The 27,972-nt window shown below is 43.2% G+C and overlaps 2 protein-coding genes across 2 annotated transcripts in view; one reads left to right on the forward strand and one right to left on the reverse strand.

Annotated features, from left to right (window-relative positions):
• The first annotated feature begins 597 nt into the window (after nt 1–597).
• Bhlhe22 (basic helix-loop-helix family member e22) lies at nt 598–1,735 on the forward strand. The gene has a single exon (XM_048358387.1). It carries the CDS (start codon nt 620–622, stop codon nt 1,733–1,735), a length of 1,116 nt encoding a protein of 371 aa, XP_048214344.1. The 5' UTR covers nt 598–619.
• Nucleotides 1,736–15,279: 13,544 nt separating this feature from the next.
• LOC125360439 (cytochrome P450 7B1) overlaps nt 15,280–27,972 on the reverse strand; it is a 161,596-nt gene continuing 148,903 nt past the window's right edge. Inside the window, exons 5-6 of the mRNA XM_048358386.1 lie at nt 24,182–24,357; nt 15,280–16,599 (exon numbers count right to left, since the gene is read on the reverse strand). Coding sequence (XP_048214343.1) covers nt 16,312–16,599; nt 24,182–24,357 — 464 coding nt within the window. The 3' untranslated portion in view covers nt 15,280–16,311. The remainder of the gene's footprint in view (nt 16,600–24,181; nt 24,358–27,972) is intronic.

Here is a 27,972-nt window from a genome sequence, read left to right on the forward strand (position 1 = left end):
GCGGGCGGGATCCCGGCGCCCGCGCCTCTTATAAGGCGCGCGCGGCGGCGGCCGGGCCGCAGACCCGGGGAAGGCGGCTCCGCCGACGCGCGGCCCGAGCGCGCCCGCCGCCGAGCGCTCCCGCTGTAATCCCATTAATTAAGCCGTTAACCTGATTGGGTGGAGCGCGCCGTCCCCACAGGCGAGCGGCGCTCATAATCCCCCGCTCGGCGGCGGCGGCCATGTGAAGGACGGGCTCCCCGGCGAGGGCGGCGGCGGCGCGGGCGGCTGGATGGGGCCGGGGGCCTCGGCGCGGTGACTCGGCGGAGCGAGCGAGCGAGCGAGCCGGCGCGGAGCGGCGCGGCGCGGCGCGGGGCTCCGGGCGGCGGCCCTCCCCGCGCGCCCACCCTCCCACCATGCGGGGCCCCGGCCCATGGTGAGCCCCGGCCGCCGGCACCCTCGGCTGGGGACGAGGAAGAAGAAGAGGAGGCGGCGGCGAGCGCGGGGGAAGGCGAAGAAGAAGAAGAAAGGAGGCGGGAAGGCAGGCAGGGGCGAAGGGCTGCGGGCAGCCGCGGGACCCGCGCGCGCAGCAGCCGCCGCTCCGGAGCCCGGCCGCGCCCCGCGCCCCGCGCCCCGCGCCATGGAGCGCGGGCTGCACCTCGGCGCGGCCCCCGCGGGCGGAGACGACCTCTTCCTGCACAAGAGCCTGGGAGCCGCCACCGCCAAGCGCCTGGAGGCGGCGTTCCGCGCCCCGGCCCCGGGCATGGACCTGGCCCTGGCCCCGCCGCCCCGCGAGCGCCCGGCGCCCTCCGCGCCGTCGCCCCTGGGCGGCTTCGATCCCGCTGACCCCGAGGGGGCCGGGCTGCTGCTGCCGCCGCCGGGAGGCGGCGGAGGCGGCGGCGGCGGCGGCGGGGGCGCGGGCGGCGGCGGCGGGGTGAGTGTCCCCGGGCTGCTGGTGGGCTCGGCGGGCGTGGGGGGCCCCGAGCCCGGCCTCAGCAGCCTGCCCGCCGCCGGGGCCGCCCTGTGCCTCAAGTACGGCGAGGGCGCGGGCCGGGGCCCGGCGGCGCTGGCCGAGAGCAGCGGCGGCGAGCAGAGCCCCGACGACGACAGCGACGGCCGCGGGGAGCTGGCGCTGCGGGGGACGGCGGGCGCCGAGGCGCGGGCGGCGGGGGGCGCGGGGAGCGGCGGCGGGGCCCCGGCGGCCGAGGGCTGCCCCGGCGCCCCCCTGCACGGCGGCGGCGGCGGCGCGGGCGCGCCCCCGGGGGCCGGGCTCGGGGGCAGCGCCGGCGGCGGGAGCGGCGGCAGCAGCAAGAAGTCCAAAGAGCAGAAGGCCCTGCGGCTGAACATCAACGCGCGCGAGCGGCGGCGGATGCACGACCTGAACGACGCGCTGGACGAGCTGCGCGCCGTCATCCCGTACGCGCACAGCCCCTCGGTGCGCAAGCTCTCCAAGATCGCCACGCTGCTGCTCGCCAAGAACTACATCCTCATGCAGGCGCAGGCCCTGGAGGAGATGCGGCGCCTCGTCGCCTACCTCAACCAGGGCCAGGCGCTGTCGGCCGCCTCCCTGCCCAGCTCGGCCGCCGCCGCCGCCGCCGCCGCCGCCCTGCACCCCGCGCTCGGCGGCGCCTACGAGCAGGCGGCCGGCTACCCGTTCAGCGCCGGCCTGCCCCCGGCCGCCTCGTGCCCGGAGAAGTGCGCCCTCTTCAACAGCGTCTCCTCCAGCCTCTGCAAGCAGTGCACGGAGAAGCCTTAACCCGCGCCCCGGGCCGTGCGCCCCGGCCTCCGGCGCGGCCCCCCCTCCCCAACTCGGGTGCCCCCCCTGGATGGATGGATCGTCCGCGCTGGCAGGACAAAGCGGGGCGCGAGGACGGGAAAGCCGCCTCCGGGGCGAAGCCTCGGACCTCCTGGCCTCGGCCCCCGCCGGCAGCTCGGCCCTCGGGGTGGGGAGGGAGGGGAGCAGAGTTCGGGGTGGCGGTTTTTTTTTTGGGGGGGGGTCCCCTCAGCCAAGTGACACCTCGGATGGCAGCCCAGACCGCCCGGGGAGCCAACAAGTCTGCCTTCCTCCAAGGTGGAAAAGCAAATGGGAGAAGGACTGCACGGCCAGCCACCCCGCGAGGGGCTGCTGGGGGCGGGGGGGGGGGAACCCCAGGAGCCCGGGGCCCCGGGCGGGCCTCGAACCCTCCCTCCGACAAATCAGAAAGAGCGAGTCGTGATTCTGAGCCAGGAGAAACACTTGAAATGTAGACTTTTTCCGGCGGGGGCACGGGGAGGAGGGGCGCAGACAGAGCCCCGCGGCTATGGAAGACTGGTATTTTTTATTGTCTCCGAACTTTCTTCCTGGGAAGACGCGCAAAGTTTGGGGCGAGAGTGATAGGAAAAAACCACGGACCGACTGTGGCGGAAAGAATTGCATTTAGAGCTATTTATGTGCACCTTGTTACTTTATACTCTGCGATGATGTATGGACGATCCATTGTATTTATTTGTTCTTCTTCGAGGAGCCTTCCGCATCCACAGTATTTATCATGTGTTAAGGTCATTGGGTCTTATGTGCAGGGTTGGTTGTTGTTTTGTTATTTTTTTTAATGCCTCTAAAATTCTGTTTTATAGATTAACTTATACTGCGTGCCAAGTGTTTAAAGGTTTATTTACCAACAAATAGGAAGACAAATATTGATGTATCTGAGCTGCTTAGGTTTTGGAAAGATCACCTGGATATTTTTCAGTTGCATCATCCCTGTATTTAAATTGAGCTTTAATAAATTGCTTCAGTCCAAAAATTTCAGGAAAGGTGTATTCTTAATTGATGAATGAATTGATCTGTATTTTGGAAAGGGACTTCTTTGCATTCCAAAAGTGTAAAACATCACAGCAATAGATCCTAACGAAGAATGAGCTAAGCAAATATTTTTTTTCCCCAGGCTGTGCTGTGCATTTGTAAAGGTTCTAATTTAATTGCTTTTAATATATATGTACATATATAAGTTATTTTAACTGTGGAGAATTATTTAAGTTAAAAGACTGGTTTGATTTGCTTATGGTGTGAAATTCTTTGTTATTTTTCTAAAAAAAAATAAAATTTTAAAAGAAATAAAATAAAGCTAAGGAAGAGCAAGAAGCTATTTACCCAAAGTGAGCTTTCAGTTTTAGTTTGCATGGCTGTTTGTCTGCCTTTCCATCCTATTAAAAACAATCCAGAAAACCTTTTTTTAAAAAAAACAAAAAACAAATGAAGTCCTGCTATTTTCCATTCCCTGCAGATAATACAAATTCAGTTTTGTCAGGTTGGATGGTGAGTTGGAAGTTATGATGGATCTATTGGTGGGTTTTGGATGTGTAAAGAATGATATATACATATATATATTAAATAGGCCAATCAGACTATGACAGCTATGTACGACCATTTGTATGTGTATCTATGTCAGAAAGAATCTTTATTAAAATATTTTGATCAAACATTTTTATTATGCTGTGCTTTGTGGAAAGAGCAATCACCTCTTTTCTGTGTTACTCTTTGTTGAGAGGTAACAAGAAAGAAAGGAGTTTCAGAAAAGGCAGGGCAAGGTGCTCTATTGAAGCAGTCCTCCTCGTTCACTTGTTTACTTGTTAAAAGGTCTACAACCGAGCCAGGCTTGGAAAGAGAGGTGACTGGAGTCAGTGGAGGCCTGCAGAAGGGATCCAGAGCTCCCAGCTCTGTCGGGGCCTTCCAGAGCCTTGCTGTCTCTGGAGTTCTTTTCTACTTGTGTGATTTAGATAAGTCTTCCAGGGCCTGCCAAAGTGGGTAAAGTTTCTTAATTGTTTTCATCAAAATTTCTATATTCAAATACTTGAAGACCAGGGAAAAGAGACAGATTTGCGTCTTAGAACACTAGCTTTATTGTGGATGTCTAAGATTGCATGTCAAAAATCAGCTAAGTTCAATGACAGGCATTTGAATAATGTTCCTAGAAGTTCCCAGTGCTTACTGTGGGTATTGCTTGTTAGGGAGGTTTGTAGATGTGCAGATTGGGTTGGGCATGGAGTCTGTCAGAATGATGTATACACTTGGATTTGGAGTTCTCTGTTATCCTTAGAGGTAGATGTGGTTTGTGTTGTTGTAGAGGCTTTAGAGATGGGCATAGCGTTGGTGATGTGTTGGTAAAGAAGGTAGAGTGTTTCCTCTGTACTCAGTATGCTGAATGCACTTTTGTCTGTATAACTTCAGCTCATAAAGATATCCCTAAATGCCATCAGACTTAGTGGGGGGCGAGGGAGGATATTTTCTGCTCCACTTGGCATCAAAGGAGATTCATCAGAACCTGTAACTTTTCAGAAAACATAACAGCAAAAGGCCTTGAAGCTGGAGCCCTCTCAATCTAGGAGTGGGGGTAGAGAGAGGGAAAGAGATCAGGGCAGCCCCCGGGCAGAGGGAGAACAGTCTCTCAGCATCTACCAGACAAAGCCTGGGTGCTTCTAATTATGATTATTAAAACAATTTCCATGACGATGTCTAATATTATGTTAATTTGAAAACAACTGTGTATGAAAACTGTCGACTATAATACCTAAATTCATTTAATGAAACACATCGTTAAGGCAATTAAACCTCCTGGATGTGATTAAGAAACATAATTACGACACTGTTCTGCACCATAATTGGGTGTCTTTAATCAAGGGGTAAAGTGATCAGCAACACAGCCATTAGTTTGTATTGTTCTGGCCCTGCTGTCCATCATTCTGATTAGGAATTAACCACAGCCACCGGCAGGATCTTTTTTTTTTTTCTTTCCGCATATAAACATTGTGGGGGGACACATTTGTTGCGAGATTTACTGCTAAAAAAAATGTCTCCTTATTAAGAAAACTACCTTGGAATACTTCTCCTATTACCTCTGTGCTGTGCAACTCTTCTTGGAGATTGGACAGAGTAACAAATCCCAAACTTCAAGAATAAAGAAATGCTCACCTCCCCACCCACTCGGCCTTCTCCTCAGCCTCCAAGCCTCTTCCTGAACGAACATGTCCTGGATAGGGGTGGGACAGGAAGAGGCCAGGAGAATACGTTAAAAAGTCAGGTGAACAGGCATCATGAACTCAACTGTACCCAGGGGTTATTTTATTTTAGTCATTTCAGAATAAACAGACCAGAACCCAAAGCGGGTCTGCTTGCGATTTTAAGAATAGCACGAGAATCTGAAGCACAGGAGAAATACCTTTGGCTTTGATGTTGCATGCCTTCCTCTAACCTTTGCAAAGTTTCTTCACCAGCAATGCTTGAAGAAGGAAAGCGACGAGTGGCGAGAACCCTCTTTCCTTACCAACAACCCCCTTAGTCACTTTTCCTCTAAAGTCTTAGCCTTGAATCTCTCCCTAGTGTGGGAGGGCAGCACACACCACTGTGTGGCACTGGGCAGCCCTCAGAAGCCCTGGTGGTCAGGATAGGCTAGCTTCAGGACCAGAAGTTTCCTGTACTCAGCCACATTGTCCTGGAGAAGAGCAGACAGCCTCAACCAGGAAGACTTCAGGGCTTGAGGCCGGGCCAGGGTAGAAGGGCCTGGCCTGGCTGGGTTCTGGCACCTGCCGTGCCTACCTCAGGAGCTTCTCAGGTGCCTCAACATTCCAACCCACTTCGGGGATGCCAGAGCTTAGAGAGCAGGTGAGGCCAAGCCAATGCCGAGTCCCGCTTGCCTTTCGATTCTCATGCACATCCTATGGCTCGTTTGATACGCTGGACATGGACAGAAGCCTCAGCTGATGACTAGTCGTCAATGATCACCTTGAAAAACTTCTCTAGAAACCCCGTCTATCCTTTCCCTATGTGTGTGTGTGTGTGTGTGTGTGTGTGTGTGTGTGTGTCTGCTCCCTCTACTCTCTGCGGTTGCACACCTGCTCGAAAACCTTGTGTTCTGGAAATTTTCTCCCTCCAATCACTCACAATAGAGAACCCAGGCTCACGGAATCCCTGGTGCTTCATTCACCCTCTCTGGTCTCCCACCCAAGAGCTGACCCTTGCTATAGGCCCCCCGACCCCACGATGGCTCTAGGATGAACGGCATTGACTTTTCCAATGTAATGACTTATGAAAGATATAATCATGTGTTAAATTGAACCCTCCGTTTAACTGTTAATGGTGTGCTCTGGGCACATTTACGTATTAGATGCTATGGTAACTAATTACCACTAGGAAAAAGGATACTACACTCCCCAGACTGAAAAATAATGAGGAGAGTTCGCTTTCCCTGGCTGGCAGCACAACTGTGGCGGCTCTGCCCAGCGGAGCAAGGGACTGAGAACGCGATCCGAGATCTGCAAATGTTCCCGGACCCACAGAGGGCGGGAGGTAACGGATCCCGGGCAGCCTGGGCTCCTTAGGCAAGCCCTTGAGTAAACACGTGCTTGGGGGTGCAGGCTGCGGCGGGGGGGGGGGGGGGCTGACTGCCCAAGAGTGCCTCCGTACACAATTAAGCCACACAAGAAGCATAAAGAAGTTTTCTTTTAATTATAAACGCAGGTCAGACTGAATTCTGCCCGTGCCAAGCCACTTTCCATCCGTTCACACGTTCACCAATCGTGGTTGTGTGGACACAATCTCGGGGCGCCTCTCCTGTGCGCTCGGCCCGGGCTCGGCCAGGCCAGTGAGCTTCAGGGTGATTTACACTGGACACGGCAGCAGCAGGGGGGACCAGCCGGAGACCCCGGCTTCGGCTCGCTCTCCAGTGCAACCACCACCCCCCACTTGCAGGAGGAGCCTTTTTTCGCTGGACCCGATCAGATCTCGAGTTGACTGGGGGTCTGCACGCTGGGCAGGGAGTGGGGGTCCCCGAGCCTCTTCTGCCCCAAGTTCGGGCTCAGGGTTTGCGCGGGCCCCCGGGGAGGTACAGGGGTCCGGTGGGCGATCCTCCAGCCCACCCACCTAGCCCGGGTTCTAGGTAGACAAGCCCAGGGCGGATGTCTCCAAGGCGCGGGGAGGGGGGGACCCCACCCAGATCGCCCCTTCCCCCCGGCTTCTCGCACGGTGCAATTGCGGTTGACTTCCAAGTTTCCAGCCCCCCGCCCCCTCGGCCTCCAACTCTTCCGGAGGAGGGAGCTGTCCTGAGAATCGGGGCGGCAGGGGGTCCCCGGCACCCTCCCAGGCAGGCAGGATAGATCTACCCAAAGCTCCCAGGCTTCCAGGGGAAAGAAAACAGCCCAGCCAAACCCCAGAATTCTGCAAGGGGGCCCCAGTTGAAAAACCCCACCGAACTCTCGCTGGCAAGGGTGCAAGGTTCCTGGGGGTGGATTTGGGTTCAATTCTACCATCCTTACATTGCTTGTGTAAATCGCGCATCTGAATAGGATCCAGGAGACTTTTCCGGGCTGTTGCAAAGTCATGAGGTACCTTGGAATGGGTGTGCATGAGCCTGGCTGTGTCTGACCCCCCTGCTCCCCCCCGTTCTCTAATGTTCTTGAATTCAGGCAATACAGAACTAGAGCCCAGAGGGCTTTAGAAGGGAAAGGGTGAGCCCGCACAAAGAAAGAGGATCTTCAGTGACCCCCAACCCCATGCGTTCTGGACACGCCTGCCTTACAAGTCCAAACCTCCAGGAAGCTTTGGTGGAGAGTTGGCTCAGATTATGGACAATGGGGTATCACTCTGCTTCCCAGCGTGAGAAAGAGTTAATTCTTTCCCAAAGACCATAGTTGCCCTTGTCTTCTCAACCTGATTCAGAGGTGTCATAAAATATGAAGCAAATTTATGATCTGTTTCAAGCACTTTATTGCTGTATTTTTAAATTCATATATGCACATATAAGAACTATGATCTGTGAATAATTTGAAATGCTATAGCAGAATGATACATTTTCGATAAAACATAACCATATCTTTGTATAATTGTGGCAGGTTAAAAGAAAAAAGAAAAATAGATTTCTAATGTGGACCAAACTAAAAAACTAATGACAGCCATAAACTGCTAACCAACCATAAATTAACATCTTCATCAAATGCTAAAATGGTATTACTAGTTATATAAAGCAATTATTATTTCTCCTTATAAGTTTTAAAATAAAGTTCAAGAATATTTAAAGGGCCCACTATTTACAAATGTTTCTCATCCTTAAAGAATTCATATTTTTTTTAACTAGAAGAATGGTCACAATTGAAATCTGCTGCCTTAATAGAGATGTTCAAAGATGAAAATTTAGATGTAAATGTAAAATGCTTCATGACCCAACCTCATTTTGTATATATTTTCTGTTCTGGCAATTACAAAGGAACTTGGTGCAGGGATTTCTATTAAATACCTTTACTTGTTCTTTGAAAAGACAAATAATATCATTATGGGAGCGTCTTGGGCCCTGTATCTAACTAGTTAAAACCTTCATTGTGTATTCAAGTAAGTATAAGTACATTTGCTCTGAATGGTCAGTCTCTCTGCAGTCCCATGCCAGGCTGAGTCTGTGCCCTTCATTTCTTAAGGCTTTGAGGAAAGGAAATAATTTTCGTAGCCTGGCTTCCACAGAAACAAAGAGCCATGCAAAAGGATGTTTCAGAAAGTGGGGCCAATTAGTGTAACTTACTTTAATTTTCTAAACCAGCACTGTGCATGCAGAAACATATCTAATATATATATTTCTCAAAAGTATGAAATTTAAAAAGAATCTATCAATACTTAGCAAATATGCTTTTGAAACCATTTAGAAAAATATTTTTTGAGAGAAAAACAATTGAATGATGGAGAATATGGGTGGCACACATCCTTTGATCATCTCTGCTACTGTTGTTCTTTACAGTCTGTTGCCCTTGGGAATACTAGGTGGTCATCTGTAAAGAGTGATGAATAAGGAAGGTCTTCAAGGTGTTCACTCTCAACATGTTCCAGTGGGTTAATTTTTGCAAGCATTGTGTAGCTCGATCACTTCCTTCTTCTAGAGTGAAAACTCATAACTTTCTGTACATCACAATTAGTTAAAAATATAAAGGATCTGAAAAAGAATATATGAGTGTTCAGTCTGGAGGAAATACTATTTGCACATTATTAACTTCCTTAAAAATTCAAAAATTATTTCAAATACTTAAAAATTCCTGTTAAAGTATAAGTCAAAGGCATTTATAAAACTTTCAATATATACTTCTCAAGATGATGGAATCAAAGCAGTTCTCTTAAACATTAACTTGACAATAAATCCAAACCATTTATTAAAATGTTTGAATTACTTGTTAACTAATGATGGCATACATTTAAGCTTAATTATAATGCCTAGTTCTTAGAAGTAAAAGTTATGTGAAATGAATGTTTAAATTTGACTCAAAGTGAGTTGTTGATAACCATACATTTACCTGTTCTTTCCATGCCTGGTTTCTCTTATACCCACAAGTTGTGACCAAGAATGCTTCATGATTCAGTCTCCAATTGTTTCTTTGTGTACAGTCTGTAATGTATTATGTCTCTCCTTATAGGAACACATGTAGGAATTTACAATATAAACTACACTTCAAATAATTAATGATAAACAATACCAAATAATCTTTTAAGAGTCCAACATAACCATCGAACATATTTCTCCATCTCTACCTTGGATAGAAAATTCACATTATTAGTCACATAAGCATGACTGATTCTAGAAACTTTTTCTAGTTTTAAGTCAGCAAGTGTTTTATAAAGCAAAAATAATGATTTCATAGAATGCTATTTAGTGAGCAATTTATTCTATTTGGCAAATAAAGAATGCTGAACTTACTACTTCAAATGAACAGAGCATCTCCTAAAAGAGGTTAACTTCTGTTACCTGCTAGCAGGAGCACACTCGAATATATTTCTAACAGAGGGTAACTGAGATTCCTGTCGTACATTAATGACTCAAACGGGTGTTCCCAAGAAAAACCAAGTGCCTCAGTGAACTCCAGATATACAGTTAGTGAAAGAATCACATTTCATTTTCACTAGGTAAATTCTGTGATGTTCATTGTTTGCTTTGCTTTACAATGTTCAGTTTTATGATTCAATTGAATACTATTCAAACATTTCTTAGCTTTATTCATTATCTGTAGTAAAGTGAAGAAAGCTGCAGAAGATAAAAACCACATCTAATGAGATTTCTTTCCCATGTCTTATTTTTATACATCCCCTTCACCAAATGAAAGTGACTACTAAGAGCTGTAGCCGCATCAGGTTAGTCTGTTTAGAATAAACCTTATGAACTTAGAGATAGTTCTTGGATCTGTGCATAATCTACACAGAAGGAAATAAGTCAAGAATGATTGGAAGATATTATGGATGCAACAACACACTTTTAAGGGGAAGCTCAGGGGATTGGAAGTGGAGGGACAGGGATGTGAGAGTGTTCAGAGAGCAAAAGCATTTTGCAAACAATTTCCTATGTGCAATCAAATTTTCTATCACATAATACTCTTAATAGGTAAAGAAGACAAAGTCATTCATCTGTGGCTTAAACATTGATTTATTGATTGTTGTTGTAAATAAAAGAACAGTAAGGTTTACATTCACAAAATACTTGAACTACTTATTTAATATGTTAAAGATAATTTGCTTCATTATACATTCACATATGTCATTTTAAAAATGAAAAAGACCAAATATATCAGAACAATAGTTAATAGTTTACAGCATTTTTCTAATTTTAAAAATATAATCATTGACATATTATTACCTATTTTACATTGTGCAGTTTTATAAATTAACTTACTCTACAAAGAAGCATAGACAAAATAAACATTTAAGCTGAAAAGGGCAAACCTCAACGATTTGCCAGATTAACATTATGAAGTAATGATTGTTTTTGATAAAGATGTCAAATTTTATGTGATCTCTCATTATGTTTGGAAATAATGCTACAGGGAATGTAATCATGGTATGCTAACTTTTTCATAATCGGGTATGTGAATATAATACGTAATAATGCAGTGCTAGAAAATAAAAGTTTGCAACACTAACAAATTTAGAAAGTGTCAATTTTAAAGGCATGCAATTGTTGTTTATCTATCTGTTGACATTCTTTTTAACTGGGGTCAAAACCTGGATAAAATTTGTGCTTTGGTCTTTGAAGGGATTTAAGGGATTTTGCTGTTATGTTAGAAGCTAAGAAAAGGAAATATTGCTCAAATCACATTTTTCAAAGAATAAGAACAAAGAACCATGAACGTTGTGAGCACAGAAGTTTCTTTGTCTTAGACATGTGGCCCAACACTTAATGATAAAATAATATATCCTAGAAGGACCAAAGTAAGTCAGATAAAAGTTTCCTATTGATTGTTTACTAAGCAGAAATTAAAATATGATATCTCCAGTGACTTCTCTGTTGCAACAACATTAAACCATGCTACTCAGGTAAATTTAAGAATATGGCAATTTCTACCTCAGACAATATGGCATGGTAAAATCCTAGTACAAACTGAAAAGTGAGTGGAGTATGTTGTGCAGTATGAGATGAAGTCTAGGGCTCAGGATGGACACACGTAGTTGTGTGTGTATGTGTATATGCGTGTGTACATTCACACATGTGTGAGTGTTTGTTAGAGAGAAAGTAAAGAGACAGAAACAGAAACAAAGAGAAACAGAAAGGGAGAAAGAGAGGGAGGAGAGAGAAAAAGAGAATCAAGAACTCTGCATAAAGCCAATAATCTGTAGAGCCAACATACTTGGTAGGTAAAAATAAAAAGAAACTTTGCTCCACGGGGTCAGACCATAGGAAAACTTGTCTATCTTGGTCTTGTATCTACAAGAAACTAACAAATAAAAGAACAGCCATTTCTCGTGTGTATTCCTAATCAAGGGATTGAATTCTACTTGATTTAGAGCTAAAACCCATAATATGCAAGTAGTGACCCCTCTTTGTTCCTAATTACCCCAATTTCAAGTAATCTGGGTTTGATAATAAGCTTAGCAGTCTGACAAAATTCTCTCTGGAAGGATGAACTTTAAACCCAGGTCTTAACTTTCCTTTTTCCTGAGTCATAATTCCAAGGAGCAGGGTTTAGTAATCAAGCCATACCAAGGAAGAGTTAAATAAAACATAAGCACTACGGAATCAGACCCACAGAACACAAAGTGTTTGGAAATATCATATATAGGATATAAAGTATGTTTGCTTAGTATTACTAAAGGGATGAAAGGTAATATTGTGTGTCTGCTGAAGGAACGAGATATTCTAAAAGATGACCACATCAAATGAAGAACTAAAAGGAATTCTCAAACTAAAAAGAAAGTAATCATTCAGCTTCAAAAGCTCCACGAAATGGAAAATTTGAAAGCTGACATGTTGGAGACACTTTGACTGAAAATCGACTGAAATTCCATAGAACAAGCAGCTTGGATATCTCTGAAGAAGGAAAGTAACAAACTCATTATGTCTTAGGGAAAACGAAGCCTCTCATGGCCTACATGTGCAAGAGATAGAGGTAGTTGGAGACAAGATTTACAGACGCTTCGTAGGGCTAACCACTGTAGTGGGAGAGGGAGATGTTGCTCTGAAGTTCTTGTTTTGTCCCTCCCTGCAATCCCTCACTCCCATGGCTCCATTAATGGAGAAACACATCACTGAGAAGTGGTGATCGCATATTATGGAATATTATGCTTCGCTTAGGAGTAATGGAGCAAATACTTATAGAGCATTTTGGATATCTGTCATCTATCTTCTATCCATCTATCTGAATTTTGGTGCTGGTCTTGGGGTTTGAACTCAGGTCCTCGGTAACCTCCACTTTGGGCTTTTTTGGTAGTTCAGTGGAGATTAGAGTCTCACAGGCTTTCTTGCTTGGCTGGCTCTGAACCACAATCCTTGGGTCTCGGCCACCTGAGTAGCTAAGATTACATGTGTGAACCAGTGGCGCCTGGCTTGGATATATATATTTAAAATACAAAGCTTCATAAAAGACAGAAAGGCTATGCTTTGTAGAGAATATGTTTATGCAAATTAAAAGCAAATGATCTCAAGATGATCATATATATATACCTACAAATGAAATGTACATGTCAAACGCTACACATTGCTTGATAGCGACAGCTATGATGTTAAGTTTTAGAGAAGAAATAAAAGGTAAGCCGAAGGAACCTCGCTTAGACTAACTATACTTGTGTGCCATGAACTAAGGAGAACAGGAAGATTTCCCCAGCTCTCAAACCAAACCGAAGATTAAGAAAGAAAAGAAGAAACAAATTCAGTTGTTGAGTCAAATACCAGATTAGGCACCTTATACACAAAAGACACTGAAAGAGAAATCTAAAGAAATTCCTTTTGATAGAAGTTACAGACAGGAAATATAGCAAGGAAAGATCATACCAGCTGACGCTTACAGTGAGTGATATGCAATATAGGACCAGAGAGAGGTAATAATGCTCAGAGAAAATGGATGCTGATATTCCATTCTCAAAAGACCTCCGTCTGAGACTCCAGAATCATCGTGCCACATGCATATGACAAGGAGAATCTAAGGACTTCAAAAACTCACAGAACATGTAAAGGGGTAAGAGAGAAGAAGCAGCCTGAACAATTAAATTGAATAACAGCTAACCCCTCATTCGCATGAAGGGACGCATGAAGAATAGGCAGTATCTTTGAAGTGTTAGGAGGAAGTAACTATCCACCTAGACTTGTACATGCAGCTGTCCAACTTCTCGTGTCTACTCAGCAGACTGGAAATCAGGTGGTAGAGGAAACATTTGCACTCCACGTGTATTGCAACACTCTTTCACACTAGCCAAGTTATGGAATCAGCCTCAGTGTCTGTTAACAGAGAAATGTCTGAATTCAATGTGCTGTATGGCTACAATGGAAAGCTATCTAGACCTGAAAGGAAATTCTAACGTTTGAGACATTAGATGTGATTGGAGAACATTATCCTAAATTAAGAAAAAAAAAAAAAAGCTTGGCACAGAAAGAGAAATTCCACATATTCTTTCTTACTTATGGATCTAAAATAATTAAATTTGTAAAAGTAGGGAGTAAGATGGTACTTACAGAAGTAGTAGGGCATGAGAATAGGGTGATGAGTTAAAGAATAGAAAATCTCTACTGGGAAGACTCTCTCTCCTCTCTCTCTCTTTCTCTCTCTCTCTCTTTCTCTCTCGCTTGCTCTCTGAGTTCTGTTGCAGTGAATAAGGTTAATACGTTTTAAAATCGCTAAGAGAACACATTTCAAATGCTCACAGACTTAAATTATAAACATGAGAACAAAGGCTCATATGTATATATATATGTATATACACACATACACACAAATATATATATACATACATACATACATATACACACATATATATATGTGTGTGTTGGCTAAGGTATGGTATATACAGGATAGGGTTCCAATGGCGTAACTGCTTCAGACTACTAACTTACAGTTCAACGAAACGAATACCAGGAAGCTGAAACACGTATTGGCAGAAGGGAGGGGGTAGCTCAAAGGGGAAGGAGAGTGGATGAATGGAGAGAGGAAGCGTGGGAAAACAGAGTCATGGTATTCAATGTACATTCGGGAAGATGGAGCCGGTAACTGGACAGGATGGTGGGGTTGGGACGGATGGAGGAGAACAATAGAAGGCCTGACCTCGATCACAATGCTTTCTATTCATACATTGACATACTGAATGTTTTTTAAAGTTAATTATTTGAGGTGATGGATATGTTATCTGGTTTTATTTTAGGATTCCACATTGTATTCACAAGTCACACGGTCACTTGGTACCCCGGAAATGTATTCAATTATAAATGGTCACTTCGAAGATCAAGACATCCTCAATCAGGTAAAACCAACATACCAGCGAGTGCACACGTGGACGAGAGCAGTGCTCAGGGAGAGAACAGTGCTAGATCCTTATTTAAGGACTGAGTACGTCATGAGAAGCAGTTCGTAATGTTTATTTTTCAAATCCATTTCTTGTTTTTAAAGCAAATTTCTGAATTGTTCAAGTTTCCAATCAATGCAGCAGGAATTAACTGGGTTAATTACTTGCTGTGTCTCTTTATATACTGTATCATCTTTTACATCAAATATCAATGGCATGGTAAGCCAATATCAGAAATCTTTAGTTGGCACCAGTGGCTCATGCCTCTAATCCTAGCTACTCAGAAGGCTGAGATCTGAGGATGGCAGTTGGAACCCAGCCTGGGCAGAAACGTCTGTAAGACTCTTATAGCCAATAAACTACTCAGAAAAAGCCAGAAGTGGAGCTGTGGCTCAAGTCATAGGTCACTAGTCTTGACCACAAAGAGACTCAGGGATGGCACCTAGGCACTGAGTTCAAGCCCCAGGACAGGCACAGAAAAAAAAGGATGGAAGGAAAGAAGGAAGGAAGGAAGAAAGAAAGACAGAAAGAAAGTGAGAGTGAGAAAGAAAGAAAAGAAAGAGAGAGAAATAAAAGAGAGAAAGAGAAAGGAGAGAAGTCTTTGACTCACAATGCTTCACTGTATCATGAAATTATATTGCATCACATAATGCCACACTCCAAAATAATGCAAATGAACTTCAAGCTCAAAGGTAAGATGAAAAGAACAAACACTGTTATCTAGTGTCTCAGGTTTTATAAATGAAAGCATTTAGGAAAGTGTTTATTGCAATATTGACATACCTCTTACAGTTTATACTAAAGCCAAATGCTACAGTGGATGCTGAAATGATTTCCACATTTGGTCCTGTAATAAACCTAATCCTAATGTCTAGGGCAATTGCAGAATTGGTGTTTTCTTATACATTAAATCTTATCAGCATCTAACACGAACAAGAGAGGTCTTATATAACAAGAAATGTTGTTCTATTGAGCCACAGTATACAAAGTAATAAAAAACATTTATGGATGATTAAATATGGAAGTGAAGTCAAAACATTTAATCTGCTGCAAAACTCATTTAATGCAAACGTGCCCCAGCAATATAGATATTATTGATATTATACTTGAAGGGAACATTTTCATACAGTGTAGCTCACAGAAATTTAATTTCCTTCTCTGAGAATTTGGAACATGTTAGTCTGAGTCCATTTCTAACACATTTTTTCCAGTGGTACATAAAATGTACTTTTACATATTAGAGAAGAATTTGAGTGACTTGAAATTCTCCCAGTGCCAAATTTATGGCTGTAAAGTTGCACTTATTATACCAAGTGGAAAATCACACTAAGTGGATGCTTTCAAAAGCTATTTTGAACTTCTCATCAAGGATATTCTAAGGATCATTTTAATGCCACCATTCTGATTTAAGTTTTGTGACCACGGACAAACTAGGACTGACCTCAGATAAAACAGAGATTGGCACTTCTAAAACAAATACACACAGCAATTACATTTGTAGGAATAAAGAACAGATAGACACGTTTGTGACAGGTTCATTGCTATAAATTTCTTTCCCTCTTTTTGCTTCTTTAAGCTTTTGCCTTATACCGAAAGGAAACATCAGATTCTGGATATTGAATACCTAACAACAAGCGGCTATGGTCTTGTCTTACAGGTTGGTTGTCAAGTATTTCAAAATCAAAATATGTTAGAAAAAAAACCAACAAAAGCTTTATTTCAGCAACAGCTAGAAATCGGCCTGGACATTTGGTGGCTCCAAACCCAAAAGGCATTATGTGGAACTTCAGCTTCTTCCCTCTTTTGAAAAAGGTGGTCTTCTTCTTGCCATTGTCAACAAAGCGATCAAATCTAAACTCCTACAAAGAAAAACCAACAGTGTTAGTTTTACTTGACACCAAGGGCCAGTACTTTGTGTCTGCCTGTAATCTTTGCGACACAGTAAGCAGAGATCTGAGAACCCCCAGGGATTCAAAGCCACCCTGGGCAAGAAGTTCTGTAGACCTTGAAGATAAATCTTCAACTGTCCAACAAAAGGCCGGAAGTGAAGGTATGACTCAAGTAGTAGAATGCTAGCTTTGAATATAAAGGTCAGAGAGAACATCTGGGCCCTGAGTTCAAGCCCCAGTACATCCACCCCCCTTCCCCCCATCACACATAACTTTTTTTGTGAAATACTTCCAAATTCAGATCTAACAAGTTGCCAGGTCTCCCTTCCTGTTTTCAAAGGCGTCTTTTAGTTTTGCAAACTTCAGGGAAAGAAAACTTGATTATGTGTATACCCCATGTGAACTTAGAAAACACACCCCCAAATGCTCTTAGGAAATGACTTCTCCATATACAAGTGAAATCTAAACACATAAGCGACTTCGTTTCCCCTTTCCTATTTCTCTCCCAGTGTTTTAATTTTCTGTGGCTATCACAAAGTACTTGATACTGGGAAAATTATAAAGAAAAGAGGTGTGTTTTGGCTCAAGAGTCTGGGGTCTTAGGTGCTCAAGAATCTGGTGCTTATAAGGAACTTACGCTGCCTCACCTCATGGTAGAAAGAAGAAAGTCAACTGTTGGTTGAAGAAAACTAACAGGTGAATTTGGAAGTTGTTAGATTGTCCATTGTATTTCATTCATATACATATTAGTATGTTTATACAAGAGGAAAACGTATATTTTAAAGCAATATTCATGCTTGCAGGCAGGGCTTAAGTGGTAGAGCACTTGCCTAACAATCCTGAGGCCCAGAGTTCAATTCTAGCATTGCTAAAACAAAGAAACAGCCCTAGAAATAAACAAACAAAAGCCCCAAAGAACAAAAAACAATATTTAAGCTCTTGAAGAAAACATATTGAATGAGAAAATAAACATGTAGAGAATGAGAAGTAATTGAATATTCATTACTTCCGAATAGTAGCAATGGTATAATACTGAAGACTTAAAATTCACGTTAGATACAAAGACCATTTTGTGGATAGAGAATAATTTTTATATCCATGACAGAAGAAGATTGCATAAGATCCTAACTCATGTTTTTCAAATACTATGTTTAGTTCGGCTCAATATGTTTTTTAAATTTTTTTGAGCACTTCCTGGGTAGAAAGCCCTGATGTTACAAAAGCATAAAACCTGATGTACTATATGACTATGTTATATCATACACTCAATTCACAATCTGGTTGTAGGAAGCCAGAAATGACTCTATGACTCCCTAATAATAAACAGGACCCGCCAGTGTTTTGAAGGGATGACCAAGGAGCTGCACTGCTAGATCTGGTTTAAAGTCCTTGTTGATAGCACGGTGACAAAGTACAGAATTCCCTCCTTCATCTCCACGAGTCCGGGGCAGGTGAGCTGTAAACTGTAGCTAGTTAGCCGCAGCTTGTCAGGGCTTGTGGACACTTCTCAACTCTATGCTGAAGGGCTTCACAGTCAGTAACATGACGGTGACATCTCGGGAAAGTTGAAAGATACCCATTTCTGGTTTCAGTATGTTAGGTATGCGGTGTTAATGTACTACAGCACGAACCCTTTCACATGAAGAATCTGGCTGTAAGAAGACAGTTGCAAGGCCTCATCACTACCCTGTAGGCCCTTCGGTCAAGGGGGACATTTTCCCCCGTGGTACTCATCAAGGCTCTCACAGTATTTTGGGTTTAGTAGGAGCTCCAAGCATCTTTGCTTCTTTGAAGTCAATCGATGACACATCTCGATTCCTGTTTGAGGCTTCAGCAAGGTTATTTGGAGCATAACTAGTCTATTCCAAGAATAATGAAAACAATCAACCTCAACAGGCTGATTACGATAGTAATTTAAGATTTTTTAAGGCCTTTTAAATCCATTTATCATCCTATTATGTCCTAACTCTACAGAGTAGCTAGCTAGGCAAGAATTGCCTGCAGTTAACAAGACCTGTAACTACAGAGCTGGTGGGGCGATACTTCAAAGGCTCATTGCTCTCTCCCTTTCTGTGTGTGTGTGTGTGTGTGTGTGTGTGTCTGTGTGTGTGTGTGTGTCTGTGTGTCTGTGTGTGTCTGTGTGTCTCTCTCTGCCTGCTGGTACTAGGACTTGAACTCAGGGCGTCACACTCTCATTTCACTTTTTCACTCAAGGCTGGCACTTTGTTTCTTGAATCACAGTTCCATTTCCAACTTTTTGCTTCTGAAGTGGAGATAGAGTCTCACAGATTTGTGGGTCTGGGTGGGAATTGAACTAGGATCCTCAGATCTCCGGCTCCTGATGCCCAAGAGGACGGGGCGGGGGAGGGAGGAGGAGGAGACAGTGGTTCTTCACATGAAGTGGCAGCACAGTGGGTAACACATTTCTACTTTAGCGGTGGCACTTTATCCCCTACAGTCCAACAATGTAGCCAGGCCGTTCTTTATCCCTTAGCCCTTCTAGACCTAGAAAATTGAACCACATTTGGTCTCCATCGTTCCAGTTCAGTGCATTTAGGCAGAAAGGAAATCATAATTCACTTCTGATTGTTTGACAGTCCTTCGCATTTCTTGACAGTAATAGACGTAAATCTGAAGGAGACCTCGGATTTTTTTTAAACTACTTACTCCTTACTAGGTAATAAATAGATTGCTGGTGCTGCCTGGAGAAGCTTGCGAAAAAGAGGAGGAAGGAAGCGTCAAGGGGGACTGGTTCCTTTGCTCTTACTCGCTGTAAACTTCACTTTGCCAGTGTATTTTCACATATGGCAAAAGCTACAAGAATGCTGAATACACAATATGCTAAGCCGCCAATATTCAGAAAAGGAATTATCTTTAATACAGCAAGAGCATGTTGGTAACCCAGCAGGAAATCAGATCTCAAACATTTTTCTTCTTTCTTTTTGACAATACTGGGATTTGACATCAGAGCTTCTTATTTAGCAAGTCTGGCGCTCTACCACTTGGGCCATGCCTGAAGCTTAACTTTTTCATGGATATTTTGAAGATGGAATCTAGAAAACTTTTCCACCAAGGCTGACCTGAAACCATGACCCTCCAGATATTAGTCTCCTGAGTAACTAGGATTATTGACTCTCTGGCACTCCGTGTCACTTACTGTTTTAAACATGTTTCTTTTTTTTAAAAATACTTTAGAATTCAAATCTTTCCGGTTCTATAAAAAATGCCTTGTCCAAACTAAGTCCAAATATTTGCAAGAACTGAGGGCTAGTTCAGAAAGTATCCATGGCACTTAAATGCCTCCTGGGATCTCTTTTTACTGTAATTCATACTGCCTCAAGTCTATTTCTGCACGTATAGACAAGCTGCTACTTTATTTGGCCATTGTATACCCAGTACCTATAGCTGTCCTGATTTGAAGCTTTAATGACACTGTTTTTTTCTCTTTCCATCTATTCATCCATTCTAGCCTCCCCTTATTCAATCCACTTTCAGGGAGAGTGTCCCTGGGTGGAGGACTTTGAAAGCAGTCTACACCACCACAGTGCAAGCACAGGTAACAACAGCACGGGCAGTGGCAAATTCCCAGAGACAGGGTGGGACTCGGGGTCACCATCAAGTCAGAGATGATTAAAGGTGATTTTAGTGGAAACATCTGGAACTGGCTGAGCGAAAATAAAGTCATTTCAGGAATAGAGATGCAAGACTCAAAGTTGTGAAGTGTGAAGGAGAATCCTAAGCTATGGTGGCCTGCAATAGTCTAGAGTTTTCTAGAGCTCTGACATTCAGAAACCATGCCTCGTGACGTTGGAAGAAACAATGTTCTGCTAAGGTTCTTCAGCTCTGTGTCCTCCAGGAGCATCTATAACTGTATTTCGAAGAAGTCTTCCTCATAGTTTTGCCTGAATAGCCATATATAAAGAAGGCTTTATCATTCCATTCCACATCTATGGGGTACTGAACACAAGGCTCTATTGAGCACTTTGCCTTGTGTTCCCAATGACAAATGGCCCCCGATAGGGTTTTCCAGGATTTTCTTTTCTTCTTTACTGTCAGTGCATGATATTTTGGTGATGGGGCATTTATTAAGCGAATATCTACTGCATCATTGACAACTGAAGCTGAGAATTAAAGAAATACATGGCTGATTGTATGTGATTAATCACTATTCACAGAATGAATAATCAGAGCAGGCCAAGTCATAGAACTATGACTCCAAATTGTGTCTTTTCTTCCTTGCTAGGAATTATCAGCATTGTACATTTAATTTCAAGAAAACAATGCTTTGACAAATATTTAGCTAGTTTTTTCTAATGTAAGTGCAGTATAATCGTTAATGTAAAATCTAGGACATAATTGAGAGTGGTTAGCAACTGAAGTTAATGACGCTAATGAGCTAAAGCAGTATTCATAACACTACTATATTTTTTCTTCTGAGAGTTAGAGGCAAATGCTTGTGGTTACAATCAAAAGTAGTGATATTTGGGTATCGTCACTTAGGAAATTTGCTGTGGTGGTGAGGGAGAAACATAAATGAAAATGTTTTTTTAAAAAAAGAAATTCTTGGGCTGGGGATATAGCCTAGTGGCAAGAGTGCCTGCCTCGGATACACGAGGCCCTAGGTTCGATTCCCCAGCACCACATATACAGAAAACGGCCAGAAGCGGCGCTGTGGCTCAAGTGGCAGGGTGCTAGCCTTGAGCGGGAAGAAGCCAGGGACAGTGCTCAGGCCCTGAGTCCAAAGCCCAGGACTGGCAAAAAAAAAAAAAAAAAAAAAAAAAAAAAAAAAAGAAATTCTTTTTTCGGTCCTGCAGCTTAATCTCAGGGCCTAGTGTCCTCCCTGAGCCTTTTCTTTCTTTCTTTCTTTTTTCTATTTATTGTCAAAGTGATGTACAGAGAGGTTACAGTTTCATACGTTAGGCCTTGGGTGCATTTCTTGTACTGTTTGTAACCTCCTCCCTCATTCCCCCCTCCCCCTCCCCCTTTCCCTCTCCCCCCCATCCTCTGTGAGTTGTTCAGTTGGTTTATACTAAATGGTTTTGTAAGTATTGCTTTTGGAGTTGTTTGTCTTTTTATCCTTTGTCTCTTGATTTTGGTATTCCCTTTCACTTCCCTAGTTCTAATACCAGTATATACAGTATCCACTGTACTCAGATGAGATACAGTGATAGTGCGAGTACAACCACAGGAAGGGGATACAAGAGGATCATCAACAATAGAAGCTATGGTTTCACATGGCATGTTGAAAGTAATTACAACAGTGACATAACAGTCGTTTCCATAACATGGAGTTCATTTCACTTCGCATCATCTTATGTGTTCATAAGGGCATAGCTATTGGGCTCTTGTGATCCTCTGCTGTGACTAGCCTAAACCTGTGCTAATGACTCCCTATGAGGGAAACCATAGAGTCCATGGTTCTTTGGGTCTGGCTCACTTCACTTAGTAGAATGGATCAGGAAAATGTGATACATATACACAATGGAATTTTATGCCTCTATCAGAAAGAATGACATTGCCCCATTCATAAGGAAATGGAAGGACTTAGAAAAAATTATACTAAGTGAAGTGAGCCAGACCCAAAGAAACATGGACTCCCTAAGCCTTTCTACTCAAGACTAGCACTCTACCACTTTGAGCCACAGTTCCACTTCCTATATTCTGGTGATTAATTGGAGATAAGAGTTTTATTGACTTTCTTGCCAGTGCTGGCTTCAAATTGCAATCCTCAGATTGAACTCTGATTTCCAGAGTTCCAGCAGTACCCAGCAAAAATTTCCTTAACTTCTCAATCAAGTTTTTCTTCCTTTTTGCTTGTTATGTGGATATAGCAGAGTGAGAAGTAGAAGGAATACAAGAAGCAGTTCCATAAAGATAGGGAGATGTGGTAGACCTATGTTGAGCTTTGCTGATAGCCTGAGTGTTGGTTTAATTACTATGAGAGGACTAGAAATCATTACAATGAAAATAGCAAGTAGAAGTGGAGTCCAATAAAAATTAGTTACAGATAAAACTATTTTGAAACTTAAAGGCTTCATCAGATATTAGCTGTTCATTTGTTTTATTTATTGCCTATTAGTGGGCAGAACTTTTTTTTTTTTGGCCAGTCCTGGGGCTTGGACTCAGGGCCTGAGCACTGTCCCTGGCTTCTTCCCGCTCAAGGCTAGCACTCTGCCACTTGAGCCACAGCGCCGCTTCTGGCCGTTTTCTGTATATGTGGTGCTGGGGAATCGAACCTAGGGCCTCGTGTATCCGAGGCAGGCACTCTTGCCACTAGGCTATATCCCCAGCCCCAGAACTTTTTGATATTGTAAAAGTCAAGATAAATTTTGTCTGCAGAACAATTCCACCATACCTTTGTAACCAATCTACATCCTATTGCTGTGGTTACTTGATAATGCTTCTTCTAAAAGGCATCGAAACCATCTACACCCCCCTACTCATAGACATTTGCTTTGTTGATTAAATATATGCAAATTATGCTATTGTATTTGAATCTAGTCTCCTCTTCCTTAGTTGCCAAATTCAACAGTATCACAAATTCAGCTGGGTTGCAAAACATCTATCTTAGAAACCAAGTTTAAAGTAGCCCAGCTTTGAAATGCTCAAAAAGGATCACAGAAGTTAAGTTCCCTTCCGTAAGAAAGACAGTGTGCAGGCAAAGACCCTGAGAGAGGCAGTCGCCTTACTTGGTGGGAAGAATAGGCAGAAAGAACCTGGCTGCTCGTAATTTGCATGCGGGTGGTGATCTCTCAAGTAGTATTAAGGGAGGAACCAGAGTAGATTAATTTCTAGCCTTTGATGCTCATCAACTTGAGCTTCAGAAAAAAAAAATAGAAGAAGATGACACAATTACCCTCAGAGCTTCCCCCATGAGCAGCAGCTTACATTCTCAAGTTCATAGTGCTAGACTAATTGATCTAGCCGGGGCACCGACCACTTCTTTTTTTTTTTTTTTTTTTTTTTTTTTTTAAGTATATGGGTTTAACTACAGTGATGATGTTATTTGAATCAACTCTATTTTGGAAATATGCTGCAAAAAATACAGTAGTTGAATGTCATTTATTTTTATCCAGCCTTGTCAGTAGTCAACCCACCATGGTTTTTAATTCTTTACCAACAGTACCTAATTTGGGTCTAAAGTTATTGATGGCCAAGATAGAATGCCCATTTCATAGAGAGTCTTCTGTTGGCATTTCTACTTAGAGATTATACTATCTTTAAGATAGATCCTTAGGACACACATTAGTGTTTTCTTTTTTTAAAGACAAACTTTCCCATCAGAAGGAAGAAAAAAACCAAAACTATCAAGTTGTCTCAAATCCTGCCTGTATCATATTGGAGAGAGAAAGAGAGAGAGAGAGAGACAGACAGACAGACAGACAGAGAAAGAGACAGAGACAGACAGAGACAGAGACACAGAGCCAGAAGGAGGGAGGGAGGGAGGAAGAGAAAAAGAGAGAAACAGAGAGACAGAGAGATAGAGAGAATGAAGACAGGGATGTTTTGTACAGCCTAAGAAGTAGCAGTGCCCGGCTTGATGCTTGCTTACCTCTGGAGCTTCAAAAACTTCAGGGTCATTATGTAGCATTGGAGGAAAAATGGCTATCAATTCTCCCTTCCGCAGACAGCAGTCACTGGTGTCAGAACTGATAATCAAATCCTCTTCAACAATACGAAATGCGCCCGAATGTGAACACAGTCGAAATACCTCAAAAATGATGCTTTCTGAAGGAAATAAATCATAGCTTACTGAAATATGACTATGATTGAAAAGTGCCCTCAATTGATCACTAAAGTTCATTACCAATAGACTTGATTAAGAGGAAACGATGTTCATAAAATTCATTGGACATCATGAAGAGTTCAAGGGTGAGGGGGTGGCTACACCCCCAAACAGCTAGGGTTCATTTGACAGGCCAGAGGCAGCCATATTGTTTTGAGTCAGAAAGCCATAGATCATGATTTTTGTAAGGGGGAATGGTCTACAGAAAGGAATACCATGTTAGGGGTATCTGTATTATACATAAACCATGTCAAACTTAGAGTACACTATAAGGGAATCACCTCACCAACCTAGGTAGTAGCAATGCCTTTCAAGCTCATCTTAACCATTTAATAACCACAGAGGCCGTTAATAGTAAAGTAACTGTAGTTGTGTGTTCTGAGACAGCTTGACACCTAATTTCTTTCATGCTAGCTGTAAATAAAGCGCGAGTCAGCATTTGCTGGAAATATTTTGAGAGGAAAATACTTTTTAATAGGGTACAAAAGAAAATCACGTTTTCCTTAGCATCTGCCACCATCATTCCCTGGAACATTCCAGAAGCCGAATGTCCTTGCTTTCCCAGTGGCCTTCACCTTTTGCTCCTAGCACGACAGATTTTATGGCTAATTTCCGGCAATTTATCCTGGCAGTTTGAGGAGGAATTCCTTTGGGAATAATATGCATAATTTGCATAAATCATTCTGATAGCATGCATATCAGCATGGAGCTCCTGTCTAGGTCTGCATCTCTCCCTTCATAATCAAAAGTGACTATGTTTCCACCACCGCGAATAGGTCCTAGAATATAAAGCTTGAGTCTCTCTAATCAGCAGTGTGGAAAGAACTCCAAATGGAGGTTATTTTTCCCCCTTCACATGATAGCAAATGGCTATGTTTATGACTGACAATTTAGAAGTGACACACACACACACACACACACACAGTGTACACACAGAGAATCTGGTGTTCAGAAAATTCTGACACACTGAGTATCTAATTATTAGGTTATTAAAGGCAGGCTCCTCAGTGAGAACTTGTATCCGTCAACAAATAAAAGCAGATATTACTTCCATAAAATTTATATCTATGTGTAGCTCACAGAGGGATAGGAGTAGCTTTGGGTGTCTTCTCCCAGGAGTTTCTTTTTTCCTTAAGCATGCATTTGTCTAAAGAAATGAGGCTGCGGTCAGCTCTGGGTAGGCAGCAGGGTGATTCAATGTGACGTACAGTGAGGCTGTGCATATTCTCTTGGACTGCCTTCGTTATTATAATCAGGCAGAGTCAAATCGGTTTGCTGGTGATGAGGCCAGATAAGAACTTTGGTTTTGGAACCTGGACTCTACAGCAGATAGCCACAAGGCACCTGACACGACAGATTTCAGCTGGCAGGACACCAACGGCCAACATTTCTATGGTGAAAAGCAACGGTTGCCTTTCCATGTACTGCTGCCGGCTCTGTTGGACCAACAAAGGATAGCATCATTTTAGCTTGTGGTGTGAAATGGTAGCTGACATATGTAGCAGTGCTGTTCACCCAACAAGTCCAGTAGGGGTGTGGGAAGAAGAAAATGCAAAAGCAAAATAATGGTAGGGTGGCTACTGCGACAGAGCAGGCATTTCGCAATCCAAATAACATCGTCACATCCGATTGGCCAGTGTGCTCTTGGGAAGCATGGCAGCTTGTGCCCACCGCAGTATCACAAATGACAATTGGGCAAGCATATCTTATGCAGAAGTTAATCACAATAATGGAACTCAAAGTGTGGCTCAGCAGTCAGATCGTAAGTGACAAATCTGTTTTACCTTCCAGTACCAGTTATGTGTGCAAGACGGGGTTGGCTCTTGCTCTGAGCAATCATGCCGATAATCATTAGGTGACAAAAGTAATGAGTTGCATTATTATCAGCAATGGAGAGTTGAGCTTATGGGGCTCTGGAAGACAACACAAAGGCCATCAGCTTTCTCCACCAGCCCCACGATGAGTGTGGGCAGAATGTTGTGAAGAATGACACACTGCACAATAATAGGAAAAAAAAAACAAACCAACAACCCCACAAACTGCAGCCTCTACTTGTAGTTGTCAGAGTTGAGCAGACACCAGCCAGCACCACCGACAGACCAGCTGGGCCCTGGGAGGACTTCCATGCTACACCAGGAGGTACAGTAAATTATCCTGCACGGTAGAGCAACATCTGTTTCTGTGCTAGTGCCGAACAAACAAGGCAATTTAAAACATACCAAGGGATAACCAAGCAACAAATGAACATGACCCTCATTTTTCCCCCTTCTCACACACGATGTGTTAAAACTTCATTGTGCAAGCATTCCATGAAAGAGAAGCCAGCCTTTTTATTTGATAAGGTGTTGTCAGAAAGATTTTTGCATATTTCTAAAATGGAAAGAAAAGCCTATAGTATTGTTATTCTTAGAATCTCCCTCCCCCCCGCCTCTATCTTCATTTCTTTTATACCAAAGCTAGCACTCAGTTCTCAATTTGCTCTAGAATTAAAAAAAAAACTTTCCATATACTTATAAATATTCAGTCTTTAAACCTAATTTGCTATACTTAGTTCACATGCCTTCAAGCATTTGTCTTCCAATTTCCACTGAATAAATGCGTACTAATGAGAACTAGAGCAAGCTGCTAAGGCAAAGCTGGGTGACTTGGGTCTGGCCTGCCACCAGCTTGTGATAGGCGGGCAAATTGAGTTAAAATGAAAAGTCTTGTCAGCTGAAATTCAACATCATAGCCAAACAGCTAGCTGTCAATCATACAGCCCAAACAAGGAACTGCAGGTAATAAAAGGTCACTGTGAATTGTTACTGCACTTGGCTTCCATAGAGAAGTTAATTTTAATTAAACATGATTTCTATCTGTGTTTTACAAAACTTATTGTGCATAATAGATTGTTAATTTATGCTAACATTTAGTGGGTATTACATCCACGTTCATTATTAGGAGGCATTGTAGAAAAATGGCGATGGAGAATGCAACTGTGTTGGGGATAAAATTTACACCAGGCAATGTTAGGTACCACAGATTTTAACTGTGATTAAGGCTGGCTCTCTTTTATTAAGAACTGGGCTTCCCTAACTAGTATCTGTAAGAAAAATGGATCAAAATCCCCACAGTGAATGAACATTGCTGAGCCTGAACTATCTTCATCACCTGCCTAGGGAAGTCTTGTTTCTCTGTTCAGAATAGGAAGCTCATTTGATCAAATGTTCCATCTAAGCAAAGGGCTGGGGAATGTCTTGAACTTCCACATAAGTGAGGAAAAAGAGCCAGTGAAAGGACACGTTGGAAGAAAAAAAAAAGGCAAATACTCTTTCCCTTTGGCCCTCAGATCTCAATTCTGACTGGCATAATCGACAGATGATTCTCATTTGCACAGTTACAGTGCTGAAGCAGATCATGGCTATCAATAATGCATGTAACAATGCAAACACAAATAAGCACATCCGGGTTTCTGCCTCACACTTAGGCCGTGTCTCTGTGTGTGGAATGAATGTACTGTGACATGGCCAGGCTGTTAATTTGGGTCATCTTAATGATTGGTGCAGGCTGGCATGCCA

The sequence above is a fragment of the Perognathus longimembris genome, chromosome 12 (assembly GCF_023159225.1).
Source record: "Perognathus longimembris pacificus isolate PPM17 chromosome 12, ASM2315922v1, whole genome shotgun sequence".
Classification (NCBI taxonomy): domain Eukaryota; kingdom Metazoa; phylum Chordata; class Mammalia; order Rodentia; family Heteromyidae; genus Perognathus; species Perognathus longimembris.

What these genes read in the sequence shown, in the direction of transcription:
- Bhlhe22 (XM_048358387.1), top strand. Translation starts at nt 620, where the DNA reads ATGGAGCGCGGGCTGCACCTCGGCGCGGCCCCCGCGGGCGGAGACGAC.